We start from the raw sequence: 17,219 nt of genomic DNA, 5'->3' as shown, positions 1-17,219 counted from the left end.
TTTTTTCTCTCAATCCATTTCTCACCCCACCACCATCTGGTTCTGCTGTTCTCTGACACTAAAATTAAGGTCAACCTCCTCTGTCAAATTCATAAGGTGTTATTTTCAAGCATCTCTTGGTTTTCTTAACGTATTTCTGATAACTTTTAGGTCTCCTTCACTGGCTTCTAACAATCTTCTTAAAAAATGTAGCAACTGTTCTCCATTATTCCATTCTTAACCCATTTTTTCTTATGCTTTATACCTAATGTTCTTCATACCAAAAGTTTTAGTTTTATCTACATATACTGATGATTTCTGTATGTATAGATAATTCAACTGGAATGTTCAATAAGCATCTCCAAACTAACTTTGCTATCCTTTGATCTCATTCAAAATGCCCTACTGGATCCTCTACTAATTACCCTGTTTAATGCCGCTGTTATTTACAAGCTAGACACTTCAGATATCCTTGTCCCAAATTATCACTAGGTCCTGTTGAATTTATCTCCCCAAAAATATCTTAATTCTGTTCTCTTTTCTTCATATTCTTTGCCATTTTCTTATCTTCTTTTGCTTAAGACACTGCAGCAACCTCTAATTTCAGCCCCTCAATCCATCTTCTTCACTGCTACAGCATGAGTTTTTAAAATGAAAGCCAAAATTCAGTCTGCAAGTTAAAAATATTCAATAGCTCTCTGCCAACAGATGAAGTAAATCCATCCTCCTTAGCCTGGTACACAAGGTTCTTTAAATTTCCTATCTTTCCAGTCACATCTCTAGCAACTCAAGGTACTGAATTACAATTTCGCAAATGTGCTATACTCTTTCACATGGACATGTCTTGTTCACTTGCTATTCCTTACCTGGGAATATCTAGTTTCCGCTTGTCTGTGTGGTGAACTTCTAATTCATTTATTAAAATTTCTCTTCAAGAATCCTTCCCTAAAATCCATTTCCCATCAGAGGCACAGAAAACTATTCAACTTTTCTGAATTCCCACTGTATTGAGAACACACATCTCTGAACATTTTTTCCCCCACTAAACTCAAGGGGCATTGACCATATTTATCTTTGTATTTTGTCTGCCTAGAATATTTTGGAATAAATACTTGGTAACTGACTGACTGAATAGAATAGAAAATACTATCAAAACTTTAGTTATTATAAAAATCCTCAGGCTAAAATAATTATTTTATTGTAATACTGATTTAAAACTCTTGATTACATCACTGTCATTACATGAAATTAGCATTAGCACACACGAAAAGGTATCTTCCTGCATTTTCTGATATTGATTATTGCTCGATAAAAAAACAAATGTTTTGGGGTACTAGGCCTATCACCTGTACCAAGAAAACTGGCTGAAACATGGTACTTTATCAACACCAATACTTCTTGATACAACCCTTTTAGCTTCAAAATATAAACATATATTTAATAACAACCAATCATTATTGCATGATTATACCCTATTTGATAAATTTTGCCTCCTAATTGAGCAAGACAGGAGCTTTCCAGTGTAATCTGAAAGTCTACATTTAAACAATTAAATCACTGTAAACTAGATGTATCCATTTTTATAATTGTCTGCTTTGTGTCTAAGTGGATAAGCAACAATAAGAGTTGTGGCCATGCCTAATTATTCAGGATAACAGGAAAAGGGGCATGCAAAATGAAACTAACATATAGTATACAATATCCATTTACCTGCAACTTTCATTTAGCCATGAAATATAAATAGCAAAATCATGTGATGTGAATTTTTTTCCTCTCTTCCCTTCATCTTGGGTAAAAAAAACTTTTTAATTAGCCATTCCATACAATGACAGGCCAAAATGCCCTTACATGTGTACAGAAGCTACAGATGATAACAAATGACCACAAGTTGAAAAAATTTAACGGACAAAAAAAAAATCCCCAGAAGTATAAAGGACTAAAGTTTTAAATGCTGTGAAGATAAAATGTTCAAACAATTTAAATACTGACACTAGAAACCAACATTATTTCAATGTTACTACAGTCACAAGCTGCAGAATTCATTTCAGCACAGTGACCATATGCTGAGTTCACAAGGCCAAAATATCAGAGAATGGCCTCATTAACATTAGTTAACTGTTTTATCTCCAGCAGAAGATCTACTTAATGGATGTCCTTGTACTGTAGTACCTATACTTACTTAAATTTTTAAATCTACTTATTTCCAACATTGATTTAAAATAAGCTAAAATAAATAATCTGTTGTGAATTTCATTTTCACTCTTCCTTTTCATCTTAGATGGAGGAACTCTTTAATTAAACATACCAAATCACCAGACAATACCTAGTCCACATATTTCTGATGTCTCCCAAAACTTAACGAGGTATATAGGTCATCTGGTCTCCGTGTCATCCTGTAGGAATTAGGGCTCAGGGAACTAGTATAAATACGCTAACACTGGACATTGCTTTTGCTGTAATAAAGCTCTTCTCTTAAAGAAAACAAACAAATAAAAACCTGTGGAGCAATCCAATTATGAAAACTTTTTAATAACATTTTGTTACAATGGTGAATTTTTATGATAAACTTTGAAGTAGAAGTTTTATCTAAAATTCAGGAAGACTAGTCCTAACTTTTGAACAAGTAAACTCCTAAAATGCCCAAATCAATAAACACATAAATACCTTTTTATGTTCTTCATATTCTAATTTACTTAACAATAATGCCTTCTCAAGATCTGCTTCAAACATTTCAGATGTCAGCTAAAAAAAAAAGAAAGTTTCATGATAAATAGGTACTAGCATTAATAATATCACAACAGCAAAAAAAAAAAAAAAAAGACAAAATATACAAGAAAACACAAACATTAAAAAACAATGTGATTTCTCCAAAGTTATCTATCCATGCCATACTAGGGAACCCTGTATTTTATAAAGATACAAAAACAAAAACTTCCAATTTTAAGACTTTTATTCACCTCCTCATCATTAATTATCTGTTACCAACAAATGTTACTCTTTTATTTAATAAAAAATATCTTATAAACAAAACACTCTAACAGATGTTAAAGATGATATCTAATTTAGGATGCTGAAAATTTTAACACTGATTATTACTCAAAATATAAGAATACTAAAACTAATTCAGTAAGCATCATTAAAATATACCATTTCCTTAATATAAAATTATCTACAAATAATATCTTCAGTGACCATATATTCTGATTTATACCTGATGTTCTAACATAATTGTTTATAGTGCATCTTTTGACTCTCAAAATGATAAACTATATGGTTTATATCTTTAACTCATCTAATATTATAGTAACAGGATTCTTTAATTTGTGATGATATCTATTTGTTCTTCCTTCTCACCACTCAATCTCACCTTCTTACAATCTACCTCCTCCACTCTCTAATCTAATTAACAACTCCTCTAAGAACAACTTTGCTTAATGGCCAAGTGCTGCACAAGTTGCATGGAACTATGGGTGTCTACCATTCAGGATACTGCATGTTTACAGTTGAATGCAGGATAGCTGCAATATCACAGGAGTAAAATTTCTGAAATTGTGTACATGTATGTGCCTACCCACGTGTACTGGATAACAAAAATATAAATTCAGGGGACATCTCTTGTTTTTGTCTGTTCAGGATCCCTTCCTTTATTTCTTTAAATAACTATACTTCATTCCAGTGTATTATGATTCTGGCAGGACTGCCAAATACATAACCCTGGTCTTCACCCACCACTGCACCCACACACACATCCGACCTACCACCATCATCAACAACAGGATAGATGCAAATGATCCAACTCTTTTATTGTTCCTCCAAAAATTAAATTTTGAGAGAAAACACAAAGCAGGGGGATTAAATCACCTGCCGATAGCCTTCTGAAAGTGGTCTCTACTAACCTCTACTTCTGAGTGCCCAGAATTTCTCTGTTCCCACCTTTCCCAAGGCCAAGTTGTCCAGTTAATTCAATGCCGTGAATCAATCAGTATCTTTCCAACAAATTATCCTTTTTTTTTTTTTTTTACATGGGCAGGCACTGAGAATCAAACCCAGGTCCTCTGGCATGGCAGGGTGAACCACCGTGGCCTGCCCCAACAAATTACTTTTTTCCTAAGTTAATCAGAACTGGTTTCTGTTGCTTTACAATAAAAAAAAAATCTAAAATAAAACAGAAACCAACTCCAAAAAGGTGTGATCTCTTTAAAAGGGATACTTTATAAACTAGAAAAATGTTAATACTGGGCACCATAAACTAAACCTTCATTCTTAATCAAACTCTTATCTTTGCAAGTATCTTATCTAATTCTATACTAAAACAAGAGAGTGGGAAGAGAGAAGAGATGGAAGGGGGGAGGGAGAGAAAGATTGGGTTTCCCATATAAAAACACTAATATAATTCAGAGAAAATAAGAATTAGAATTAAAATGGTAAGGGTAAATAGCCCTAGAAAATCTGATGACACCCAGAGGAAACTGTACATACTTTTTCCATGAATAGCTGAAAAGAACTAAAGAATTAATTCAATCTAAATTAGTAATGGGAAGGAAAAAGTAAAAACCTTTTAGATAACTTTTTATATAAGTGGATATTCAAAAACAAGCAATATACAGTTATAAGGTAAAAGAAGACAGATTCGTATTAGTGTCAAAGAAAGTTTAAGTCGATTTTTCCAACTAAAATCAAATCAAAGTGAACTACAAAATGTTTTATCATAATTAAAGCAAAGAAGGCATCTTAACAATAGAAAATGTCAACAAAATTACTTAAGTTTACTGTAAACAAAGCTGGCTCAATTTACCACTAAACATTTAATCCACATGAATGGCTATATAACATTTGTGGAGAGGGCATCTGAGATTACTTTCAATGTCACATATCTTGGCTGATAGTCTAAAAATAAACTACAGGGCAGGAGAAAAGTTTAGGAAGTTGGGAGTCTTGCAAGATGTCTTTATTGTTTTCATATTAACTTATGGAACTTAATAAGGTAGCTGATTCTAACAGCATAGTAAAAACTGAATGAAATGGAACTTTTAAAGTGAATAATAAGGCTTTCTCCAGCATGTGATTTTTTGTAACATTAGCAGTTTAGAGCTTAAATTTGCCTTTAAATAATAACAAAGAGTTCCTGCCAGGCTTGGGCATCCCCCAAAAGATGATAACAGTGGAGCACACTGGGATGGTGGAAAAGAGTTAAAGGAACCATGGCTTCACTGGCAGCCAAGGAAGGTGTGCCCTCTGCCCATGCAGTAGGTGAGGGTGCACAGATCATGGTGGACAAATGAAGAAACTGAGGCTTATAGAAAACACAAAGGCAACTAGATAAAATGGTGGTGGTTTGGACAGGAAGAAGTCAAAGGAAGTCTTCTAAGGGTTGACTTTGCTCACATCCTGAATAAAATCATCCTTGCCTATTTCTGTCCAGACTTCCAAGAGAAGGGACAGAAAAACGAACAGACTGCAGTTCCAAGATGTGAATAATCAGAGAAGGTCTTCTATACTAGGTAGGGAGGTTCCTGGATGAAAAAATGGAGAAACTGAAATAGAGAGAAAGGGGTGAGTGTGTTTGGCCGTGACCCCACTGGGGGCAGGCAGCAGCATGCAGGGAACGGCAGGTCTGAAGCAGTGGACCCCTGCAGCTGGGCTAGGAGATCTCTTCACGCAGCTCTGCAGTCAGAGGGTCCTATGGGGAATTAGGAAGCATGCCCAACCAGATGCTGTGATCAGCTGCCCCACCCCACACCTGGAATAACCACCAGGCATTTCAGGGCTGGCTGTGGGCAGGGGCAGCCAAAATACCCAGCCCCATGTCCAAGGTCATCTCAAGTGGGAGTCTGGGAGTTCTCAAGGACCCATCGGACCCATAAGCGGAGTCTCCGCTGAGGTGTATCCTGGTCAACCTCCAGCCCCAGGGTTGGTAGCTCTCAGTGCGCACCAAGACCAGTGGCCCTTACTGGGATTAGGATGGGTCTCCATCCTGCTCAGTCAGGGAGAGGTGGGCCTGAGAGGGAGAGGTATCTCAAGAGTGCCATCTTCTGGAAAGTAGCAGAAAGCACAGTCTGGCAAACTGCCTATGTGCCTAGCTTTTTAGCTTTTTTGGGGGGGGGGGTGGAGGTGTTCATGGTCTGTGAATCGGGTCTTCCATATGGAAGGTGAGCATTCTATCACTGAAACACCAAAGCACCTTCTGCCTAGCTTTTAACAGACCCTCAAGTAAAAGGGGAATTATTGACAAACCAAGTTCAAAAGGGGACCTTCAACACAAAACCAAGAAAATTCAAAAACTTGGTAGAGTGAAGGAAATCAACTTTCAAAAGAACTTCTTCAAGATAACCTAATGCACTGAACACAGCAGAAAAATCACAAAGCATATAAAGATTCATGCAGATACAGCCCAGCCAAATGACCAAGTTAAAACACTGGAGGGGAAACAGAACTTGGAATAACTAATCAAGGATGTTTATAATGACATAAAGGACATCAAGAAGATACTGGAATAGCATAAGGAAGAATTTGAAAGAATAAATAGAAAAATAGCAGATTTCACAGAGATGAAAGATACTGTAGACCAAATTAAAAACATACTAGAGACAAACAACAGCAGATCTGAAGAGGCAGAAGAAAGAATAAGTGAGTCAGTACACAGGACAATTGAACTGGGGTGCAAAAGAGAACAAATGGCAAGAGAAATGGAAAAAATGGAACTGGATCTCAAGGAAATGATGGACAATGCGAAGTACACAAATATAAGAATTCTCAGTGTCCCAGAAAGAGAAAAGAAAAGGGCTAGGAAGGTTAGTTGAAGAGACAATGGGGGAAAACTTCTTAACCCTTATAAAAGACATAAATATGCAAATCAAACATCCCAATGAACCACAAATAAAATAAATCCAAACAGGTCAACTCCAAGACACATACTAATCAGATTGTCAAATGTTGAAGAGAAGCAGAAAGTCCTGAAAGGTACTTAAGAAAAGTGGTTTAGTATATACAAGGGAAATCACATAAGACTGAGTTCAGAAACTCAACAGGCACCATGGAAGCAAGAAGGCAGTGGTAGGATATATTTAAGATCCTGAATGAGAAAGGCTGCCAGTCAAGTTGTCCTTCAAAATTGAGGGAGAGATTAAAATCTGAGACAGATAAAAACAAAGCCGATCTGGTTGGAACATAGGTAAATAAGAATATAGGGCAAAGGATGATAGTATAAGTACTCCAGAGCTTCACTTACCATACGAAACCAAGGGCAGAGAGCTTTATTGTGTCTAGAACCTAAATTTTCTGTAACACAACATTTTAATCTACCTGTCTGGATAGCTCATTTAAACAATCCAAACACAAGGAACCCAGAATGGAAATAAGACCTTGTAATGCTGTAGACTTTAATGTAATACCTGGAGACACTGCAAGCTATAATGGACTTATAATTAAAAAGTATGGCAAAATCCCCTGAGAAACAGGGGAAAAAATATGGAACTATTAAATTTTCCTATGTGGGAACCTCCCTGGAACTCTCTCAAACATTAGGGATACCCAAGAAAATAGGCCAAGCACTTGATTTTGGGGCTTGCCCTTACAAAATTTCCTTCTGCAGTGAAGCTAAGACTACTGATAATTATGCCTAAGAGTTACTTCCAGGACACCTCTTTCATTGTTCAGATAAGGCCTCTCTCTCTAAGCCCAGTTCTGCAAAGAAAATTATTACCCTCCCTCCATTCATGGGACGTGACATCCAGGGGTGAAAGCCTCCCTGACAAGAGGAGACATGACTCCCAGGGATGAGCCTGGCCCTGGCACTGAGGGATCAACAATGCCTCCCAGACTAAAAGAGGGAAAAGAAATGCAATAAAATAAGGCTAAGGAACTTCAAATGGAGTTGAGAGGTTATTCTGGAGGCTTCTAGTACACAAGCTTCAGCTACATATTGCTAACTGCCATGGTATGCCATACCTCAATAAACATCATTCTCCTTAAACCTAAAGAACACACTAGGACTCTAATGGAGACTACAAAGGTCTTGTGTACTAAGTTTACTTTCCTGAAACCTATAACCTCCAGAAGGTTCCTAGGCCAAATGTGCCAGTTTGAAAGTATTATGTACCCCCAGAAAAGCGGTGTTTTAATTCTGATTCCATCTTGTGGGGGCAGAACCCTGATTCAAAGTTGTAGGGCAGAAAATTCTGATTATATATTATATATTATATATATTATATATTATATCACCTTGGAGATGTGGCACCCCCAATTGTGGGTGTGGCCTTTTGATTGGAGGGAGATGAGACTCTGCCCATTCAAGGTGGGTCTTGATTAGTTAATTGGAGTCTTTTAAAAGGGGAAACATTTTTTTTTTTATCATCACAATCGACTTTTTTCTTTTTTGTGAAAAATAACATATACAAATAAGCAATAAATTTCAAAGCATAGCACAACAGTTAGTTGTAGAACAGCTTTCAGAGTTTGACATGGGTTATAATTCTACCATTTTAAGTTTTTACTTCTAGCTGTTTCAAGATACTGGAGACTAAAAGAAGTATCAATATAATGAATCAGCACTCATACTTATTTGTTAAATCTTACACTCTCTGTATAACTCCACCATCATCTTTGATCTTTCTCTCATTCTTTAGGGTATTTGGTCTGTGCCCTTTCTAACTTTTTCATGTTGGAAGGGGCTGTCAATAATACGGATGGGGGATGGAACTGTTGAGGTTCTGGAGAGGCTAGCCAACTTTGAAGAAATCTTAAAGCTGACTCAGATGCAGATGCTTGGAGAATAGTTGTGTCAAAGCTGACAGAGAAACACAGCACAGCAGAAATCACCACGTGCCTTCCCGTGAGATGTTAAGCAAGATGGAACCCAGAGTTCTACCCTGGAGAAGCTAAGTGAATGCCCACAGATGCTTAGAGAGGAAACCACTGGCATCAGAAGGTAGAAGCAATGGAACTGGGAACAAGAACCAGCAAACACCAGGCACATGTCTTCCCAGCTGACAGAAGTGTTCTGAGCAGCATCAGCCTTTCTTTAGTGAAGGTACCCTCTTATATGGTGCCTTAATATGGGTATTTTCATAGCCTTAGGACTGTAAACTTGTAACTTAATAAATTCCCTTTTTAAAAGCCATTCCGTTTCTGGTATATTGCATTTTGACAGCTTAACAAACTATTACACCCAGAGGGGCTAGCATCTCGGAGAATATTACTGAATTACCTTCCCTAGCCTATACTGCTAACATCCCTTTTCAGAATGAAAATGTTAGAATGGGCATACCCAAAGACCCCTATGTACTGTGAGTAAGATCAAAGGAGAAGGAGGAGTTATAACAGAGAAGACAGGATCGAACAAATGAGTATGACCGCTGAATCACTATAATGGTGTTTCTTTTAGCTTCCAGTGTTTTAGAGTAGTTAGAAGGAAAAACCCGAAAATGTGGTAATTAATTACTTGTTAAAACGTACTCTGAAAGTTATTGCTTTTTCTTTTTTTGGTATATGTATATTTCACAATAGAAAAAAATTTTTTTTTAAATCTTCTCAGACAAAGGCTGAGATAATTTGTCAACAAGAGACCTACCCTACAAGAAATATTAAAGGGAGTTATGTTGGCAAAAACAAAAACGACAGTGAGGGAGGTTTGGAGGAGGACATAGTATTGAAAAGTATCAGCAAGGGTAACTTAAAGGATAAAAAGAGAAAGAAGGAAAAGAATATATAGATCTCACAAATAAAAACTAAAGGATAAGATGGTAGATTCAAGAACTGCTTTTACAGTAATGACTTTGAATGCTAATGGATTAAACTCACCAACTAAAAAAAGATTAGCAAAATGGATTTAAAAATATGATCCATCTATATGCTGCTTACAGAAGTATGCCCCCTAAGAAAAGCCATGTTTTAATATAAATCCCATTTCATAAAGGTAGAATAAGCTCTATTCAATGCTGTATGTTTGAAACTGTAATGAGATCATCTCCCTGGATGATGTGATTTAGTCAAGAGTGGTTGTTAAACTGGATTAAGGGACAACATGTCTCCACCCATTTGGTTTATTGGAGTCCTATAAAAGAGGAAATATTTGGGAGAATGAGAGATTCAGAGAGAGAGAGCAGAACGACGTAGCCACAAGACGCAGAGTTCACTAGCCAGCTTTGGAGACGAAGAAGGAAAATATCTCCCAGGGAGCTTCATGAAACTGGAAGCCAGGAGAGGAAGCTAGCAGATGACGCTGTATTTGCCATGTGCCCTTCCAGCCGAGAGAGAAGCCCTGACTGTGTTCGCCATGTGCCTTCTCACTTGAGAGAGAAACCCTGAACTTCATCAGCCTTCTTGAACCAAGGTACCCTTCCCTGGATGCCTTAGATTGGACATTTCTATAGACTTGCTTTAATTGGGACATTTTCTCGGCCTTAGAACTGTAAACTAGCAACTTATTAAATTTCCCTTTTAAAAAACCATTCCATTTTTGGTATATTGCATTCCGGCAGCTAGCAAACTAGAACAGATAAGATGGTAGATACTGCTTTTACAGTAATGGCTTTGAATGCTAATGGATTAAACTCACCAACTAAAAAAAGATTAGCAAAATGGATTTAAAAATATGATCCATCTATATGCTGCTTACAAGAGACTCATCTTAGACCCAGGGAAATGAATAGATTGAAAGTGAAAGGATGGTAAAAAATGTTCTACTGTAATCAAAAGAAAGCAGGAGTAGCTATATTAAATCAGATAAAATAGACTTTAAATGTAAAGATGTCTTAAAAGACAAGGAAGGACACTACATGTTAATAAAAGGGACACTTCACCTATGCAAAAAAAAAGGGACACTTCAAGAAGAAATAACAATCATAAATGTTTATGTCCCAATCAAGCAGTTCCGAATTACATGAGGCAAATACTGGCAGAACTGAAGGGAAAAATAGCCGTTTCAACATAATAATGGGAGACTTTAAAATACCACTCTCCTCTATAGATAGAACAACCAGACTGAGAATCAACAAGGAAACAGAGAACTTAACGTGATAAATGAATTAAACCTAACAGACACATACATAGATCATTACACCCCAAACACCAGAATATACATTCTCCTCTAGTGCTTGTAGAATGTTCTCCAGGATAGATCATATGCTGGAACACAAAACAGGTCTTTATAAATTTAATAAGATTGAAATTATCCACAGCACTTTCTCTGATCACAATGGACTGAAGTTGGAAATTAATAACTACTAAAGAACCAGAACTTACACAAATATATGCAGATTAAACAACACACTCTTAAACAATCAGTGGGTCAAAGAAGAAACTGCTAGAAAAACTGGCATATAGCTGGAGACTAATGAAAATGGGAACACAACATATAAGAACTTATGGGATGCAGCAAAAGCAGGGCTGAGAGGGAAATTTGTTGCCTTAAATGCCTATATTTTAAAAGAAGGAGCAAAGATTGCGCACTTAACTGCTCACCTGGAGGAACTAGAGAAAGAATAGCAAACTAACTCCAAAGCAAACAGAAGATGAGAAATAAAGATTAAAGCAAAAAATAAATGAACTGGAGAACAAAAAAACAATAGAATCAACAAAACAAAAGTTGGTTCTTTAAGAAAATCAATAAAATTGATGGACCCCTTTAGTTAGGCTGACAGGAAAAGAGAAAGGATGCAAATAAAGAAAATCAGAAACAGAAGGTGGTTACTACAATGAAGAAATTTTAAAAATCATAAACGAATACTATGAACAACTATATGCCAAGAAACTAGACAACTCAATGAAATGGACAAATTCCTAGAAACACACAAACAACCTACACTGACTCAAGAAGAAACAGATGATCTCAGGAAACCAATTACAAGTAAAGAGATTTTATCTGTCATCAAAAATCTTCCCACAAAGAAAAGCCCAAGACCAAATGTCTTCACAGGGGAACTTTATCAAACATTCCAAAAAGAACTAACACCAATCCTACTCAAACTCTTCGAAAAACTGAGGAAAAGGAATATTTAGGAAGCTAATATCACTTTAATACTAAAACCAGATAAAGACAATACAAGAAAGGAAAATTATAGACCAATCTCCCTAATGAATACAGATGTAAAAATTCGCAACAAAATACTAGCAAATTGAATCCAAAGACACATTAAAAGAATTATATATCATGACCAAGTGGGGTTTATACTGGGAACACAGGGGTGGTTCAACACAAGAAAATCAATCAGTGCAATATAGCACATTAACAAATCAAAAGGGAAAAATCAAATGATCATATCAATTAATGTTGAAAAAAGCATTCAACAAAATTCAGCATGCTTTTTCTGAGAAAAACACTTCAAAATATAGGAATCAAAAGAAGATTTCTCAATATCATAAAAGGCATATGTAAGAAATCCACAGCCAGTAAACATCATACTTAACAGAGCAATCAGGCAGGAGAAAAGAATAAAAGGCATCCCAGTAGGAAAAGAAGAAGTAAAACTTTCATTCTTTGCAGATCACATGATCCTATACTTGGAAAACCCTGTGAAATCTACGACAAAGCTACTTCAACTAATAAATAAATTCATCCAAGTGTCAAGATACAAGATTAATGCACAAAAACCAACAATGTTTCTATACACAAGTATAGAAACCTAACTGAGGAGACAATTAAGGAAAAAATTCCATTCAAAACAGCAACCAAAATAATCAAGCATCTAGGAATAATTTTAATGAGGGATGTTAGTGACCTATATTTAAAAAAACTATAAAATATTGCTAAAAGAAATCAAAGACAACCTAAATAGGTGGTAAGACATTTCGTGCTCATGGATAGAGAGGTTGAGTGTCCTTAAGATGTCAATTCTACCCAAACTGATCAGAGATTCAATGCAATACCAATCAAAATTCAAACAATCTACTTTAAAGACTCAAAAAAGCTAGCTATCAAATTTATTTGGAAGGAAAAAACTTGAATAGCTAAAGATATCCTGAAAACAAAGAGTGAAGTGGGAAAACTAATACTTCCAGACTTTAAAGCTTATTATAAAGCCACAGTGGTCAAAACAGCACTTACTGGCACAAAGAAGTATTAGTGACCAATGGAATCAAATTGAGAATATAGAAATGGACCAAATCTATGGTCAAATGATCTTCAACAAGGCCCCCAAATCAAATGAACTGAGACAAAATAGTCTTTTCAATAAATGGGTATGGAAGAACTGGTTATCAATAGCCAAAGAATGAAAAAGGATCCCTACCTTACACCCTAGGCAAAAATTAATTCAAAATGGAGCAAAGAGCTAAATATAAGAGCTAGTCTCCTAAAATTCCTACTAGAAAATATAGGAAACATCTTAAAGACCTAGCAATAGGAGGTAGCTTCTTAAACTTTACACCTACAGCACAAGCAACAAAAGGAAAAATAGATAAATGGGAACTCCTTAAAATCAAAAGCTTCTGTGCCTCAAAGGACTTTGTCAAAAAGGTGAAGAGGCAGCTAACTCAATGGGAGAAAATATTTAGAAACCACATATCAGATAAAGGTTTGCTATCTAGCGTACATAAAGAAATGATACAACAATAAAAGAACAAACAACCCAATTATAAAATGGGCAAAGGATATGAACAGACATTTTCGTGGAGAAAATACACCCAGAAGAGCTGAAAGCAGTGACACAAACAGGCATTTGCACACCAGTGTTCATAGTGGCTCTATTTATAATTGCCAAAAGATGGAAAATAGTCCAAGAGCCCATCAACAGACAAATGGATAAACAAAATGTAGTACATACATACAATGGAATATTATGCAGTAGTAAGACAAAATGAGGTCCTGAAGCATATGACAACATGGATGAACCTTGAGGACATAATGCTTTGAGTGAAATAAGCCAGACAAAAGGATATTGCATGATTTCACAGTTATGACTCCAGCTTACAATGTAGAATATAGGGGGCCTAGAGGTATACAGGAGCTAGAAATGGATGAATGGTGATCCAATGAGGTTGAACTTAAATGGAAAGGAATGGATAGAAGTGATGGTAATTCTTTAGTGGGGTTCTAAGTAAAATTGCCATATTGAAGGTAAACATGATTGAAAGGGGTTGTATACAGCCAAACTGATTAATACTACAATTATTTAAGTTCTCACATGAACTACTTCGAAGGTTTGAGCTTGTACAAAGAGTCACAAATAGAGGGGTACAGGAAGAAAACAAATATTGCATACTGTGGCCTATAGTTTACAGGAACACAGTAACAGTACCACAGCAATACCAGGGGTAAAGAATTGTGGGGAAGGTACAAAAGATAGGGGGAGGTTTAGATTTGATATTTGGTGAGGCTGTGTTTATCTGTCCTTTGTCCTTTTGGACCAATGAAAATTGTCTAAAATTAAATATGGTGACCACTGCACAATGAAGTGAAGACAGTATAAGACATGGATTTTGTATTTTGGACATTATCCATGATTCCTAACAGATGGAGGGGGCCAAAGGGTACAATGACTGAGAAGCAGAAAGGTAAACTGTGATACATGTGATGGAATATCATGTGGCTACAGAAAGGAACAAAGTCGTGAGGCATGCCATGAAGTGAATGAACCTTGGGTACACTGTGTTGTGCAAAATAAGCCAGAAACAAAAGAGCAAATATGATATTGTCTCTTTTGGAAAATACTTATAAGAAAATTGGAGCCTGGATTATGGGCTCTTGCCACACTTAGCCCAGAGCTATAAGTGTTTCTAGATTCTGAGATGCTGTGCTATATATATATATATATAAGCTGATATTTCCCCCCGGAACTTTGGGTGACTCTGTGGTATCTGAACTCATAGCTGGAGGTTCTGCAGCTCTGAAAGTCAGCATTGTATATACAACTGTTAAAGTAACCAAAATAGAGATTTGGCTTTAACTGGAGATCAAAACGAAGCTGATCTGGTTGGGACAAAGGTAAATCAGAACACAGGGCAAAGGATGATAGTATATGTACTCTAGAGCTTCATGTACTGTATGAAATCAAAAGCAGAGAGGTGTCTAGAACCTAAATTTTCTGTAACACACAATCTAAATCATCTGGATAGCTCAATTAAATAAACCAAACATCTGGAGCCCAGAATGGGAACAAGGGCTTGTATTTCTGTGTAGCTTAATGTTATATATGGAAACATCCCAAACTATGGTAGGCTGATAATTAAAAAGTATTAACAGAGTCCCTTGAGGGACTAGAGAAAAAAGATGAAACTATTAAACTTTTCCATCTGGGAAACCCCTGGTACCCTCTCAAACATTAGGGACACCCAAGAAAATAGGCCAAGCACTTGATTTTGAGGCTTCCCTTTTGAAGCTTATTTCTGCAACAGAGAAGCTAAAAGTACCTATACTTATGCCTTAGAGTTGCTTCCAGGAAACCTCTTTTGTTGTTCAGATGTGGCCTCTCTCTCTCTTTCTAAGCCTAAGTCGGTAAGGACAATTATTACCCTCCCAATACATGGGACATGACATTCAGGGATGAAAGTCTTCCTGACAACAGGAGACATGACTCTCAGGGATGAGCCTGGCTCTGGCACCATGGGATTGAAAATGCCTTCCAGACCAAAAGGGGGTGGGGGGTGGGAATAAATATAACAAAACAAGATATTAATGGCTAAGTGAGCGTAAATAGAGTCAAGAGGTTATTCTAGAGGCTAGTCAAACAAGCTTCAGCTAGATAATTGCTTATTGCCATGGTGTGCCAAATCTCAACTAATATCACTTCTGTTAACCCTAAAGAACCCCAGGGCTATAACTGAGACACTACAAAAGTCTCATGCGCTAAGTTGACATTCCTGAAACATATAACTTCCAGAGAGTTCTTAGGACAAATAAGTCCTGAAATCCAAAAGGGCCAGCCTCTCCAAGAATATCAACTAAATATCTCCCCCACCCAATACTGTCGATACCCCTTATCATGAAAAAGTAAGAGTAAGCATAGCCCAAAGATCCCTATAGAGTGGAATAGGGTCAAAGGAGAATGAGGAGTTATAACAGAGAAGATAGAACTTAAAAAATGAGTATAACCACTGAATTACAACATTGATATTTCTTTTAGTCTCCACCGTTTTGGCACAGCTACAAGGAAAACCCTGAAACTGTAGAATGGTAACCCATACCACACTTTGAAATCTCTTCTGTTTCAAACCTGTTTAAGATGTACTTTGAAAATTATTTCTTCTTTTAAAAATACATTTTACAATAAAAACACTTAAAAACTGCAACAAATTATTGTACAAGGAAATACAAATAGACAAAATGATTTAAATCTTAATTTAAATTTTCAAAAACTACAAGAAATTCTCCTAAAATATCACATCATGTTCAACCAACAAGAATTTACTGAAAACCTTCAATGTGCTCTGCCCTACCTATGGGGCTTAAAGAAACAGCATAAAATTGGCTTCTGACAAATTTCAAAGAATTTCTATTCCAACGGGGGGCATAATACTAATACCCATGAACTAGAGGAAGGAAAATAAGACATTATATGTATTGTAAAAGTTGAGGGGAAAAAAATAAGCAAATGGAATTCAGAAAAGGAATGTATTTAAGCTGGTCCTTAAAGCACGGATATAACCCAGATAAGTACAAAGAGAAATAGAAAACTTTCAGGAGGAAAGAGCCACACAAAGGTATGATATTAAGAATAGATACATTATAGGATATTAAGGAAAGCTATTTTGATAAAAGGTGAAATTTTATACAGCACAAGACAGAGATGTAGGACAAAACACAGGTTTCACGAGATCACAAAGATGGATTATTTAAATTTCTATTTACCTAAGCTGTGACCTTGGGCTATTATGTAACTTTTATGAACCCCGGTTTCCTCATAAATAAAAAGGAAATAGGAATATCAACTTTACAGAGTAGTTTTGAGAATGCAAAGCTATACTGCTTGTAAAGCATCTCATGCCTGCCTGGCACAAGGGCAGTACTCTGTAAATAGAAATTCCCTTCCCCTTTGTTAATGAATAGTGAAAACTACAATTGCTTAGGTAAGGTAGAATTAGGTTCCAGATAACCCCTAAGAATAAGATATTTATGAAAGTTGAAAGAGGAAACCCATAAAAGCAACTGTTAAGGAGTGAACTAGTATAATAGGAGAATGAGAACTTAGAACGAACGATTCTACTCTAATCTCAAAATAGCACATAGGAACTCAGATCAGAAAGAACCAATGCAGAAAATAATGAAAAGATTGATCAAGTTTTTGAATATTGACTGAATATGAGAA

General features: G+C 36.2%; 1 protein-coding gene across 10 annotated transcripts in view; it reads right to left on the bottom strand.

Moving 5' to 3' along the window:
- Window positions 1-17,219, bottom strand: part of GKAP1 (G kinase anchoring protein 1) — a 151,629-nt gene that overhangs the window by 86,852 nt on the left and 47,558 nt on the right. For all 10 annotated transcript variants that reach the window (XM_077148581.1, XM_077148586.1, XM_077148590.1 and 7 more), the window contains one exon: window positions 2,644-2,721. In XM_077148581.1, coding sequence (XP_077004696.1) covers window positions 2,644-2,721 — 78 coding nt within the window. The remainder of the gene's footprint in view (window positions 1-2,643; window positions 2,722-17,219) is intronic.

The sequence above is a fragment of the Tamandua tetradactyla genome, chromosome 2 (assembly GCF_023851605.1).
Source record: "Tamandua tetradactyla isolate mTamTet1 chromosome 2, mTamTet1.pri, whole genome shotgun sequence".
Classification (NCBI taxonomy): Eukaryota; Metazoa; Chordata; class Mammalia; order Pilosa; family Myrmecophagidae; genus Tamandua; species Tamandua tetradactyla.
The sequence above is the reverse complement of the archived record's forward strand: the minus strand, read 5'-3'. Positions and strand labels throughout refer to the sequence as shown.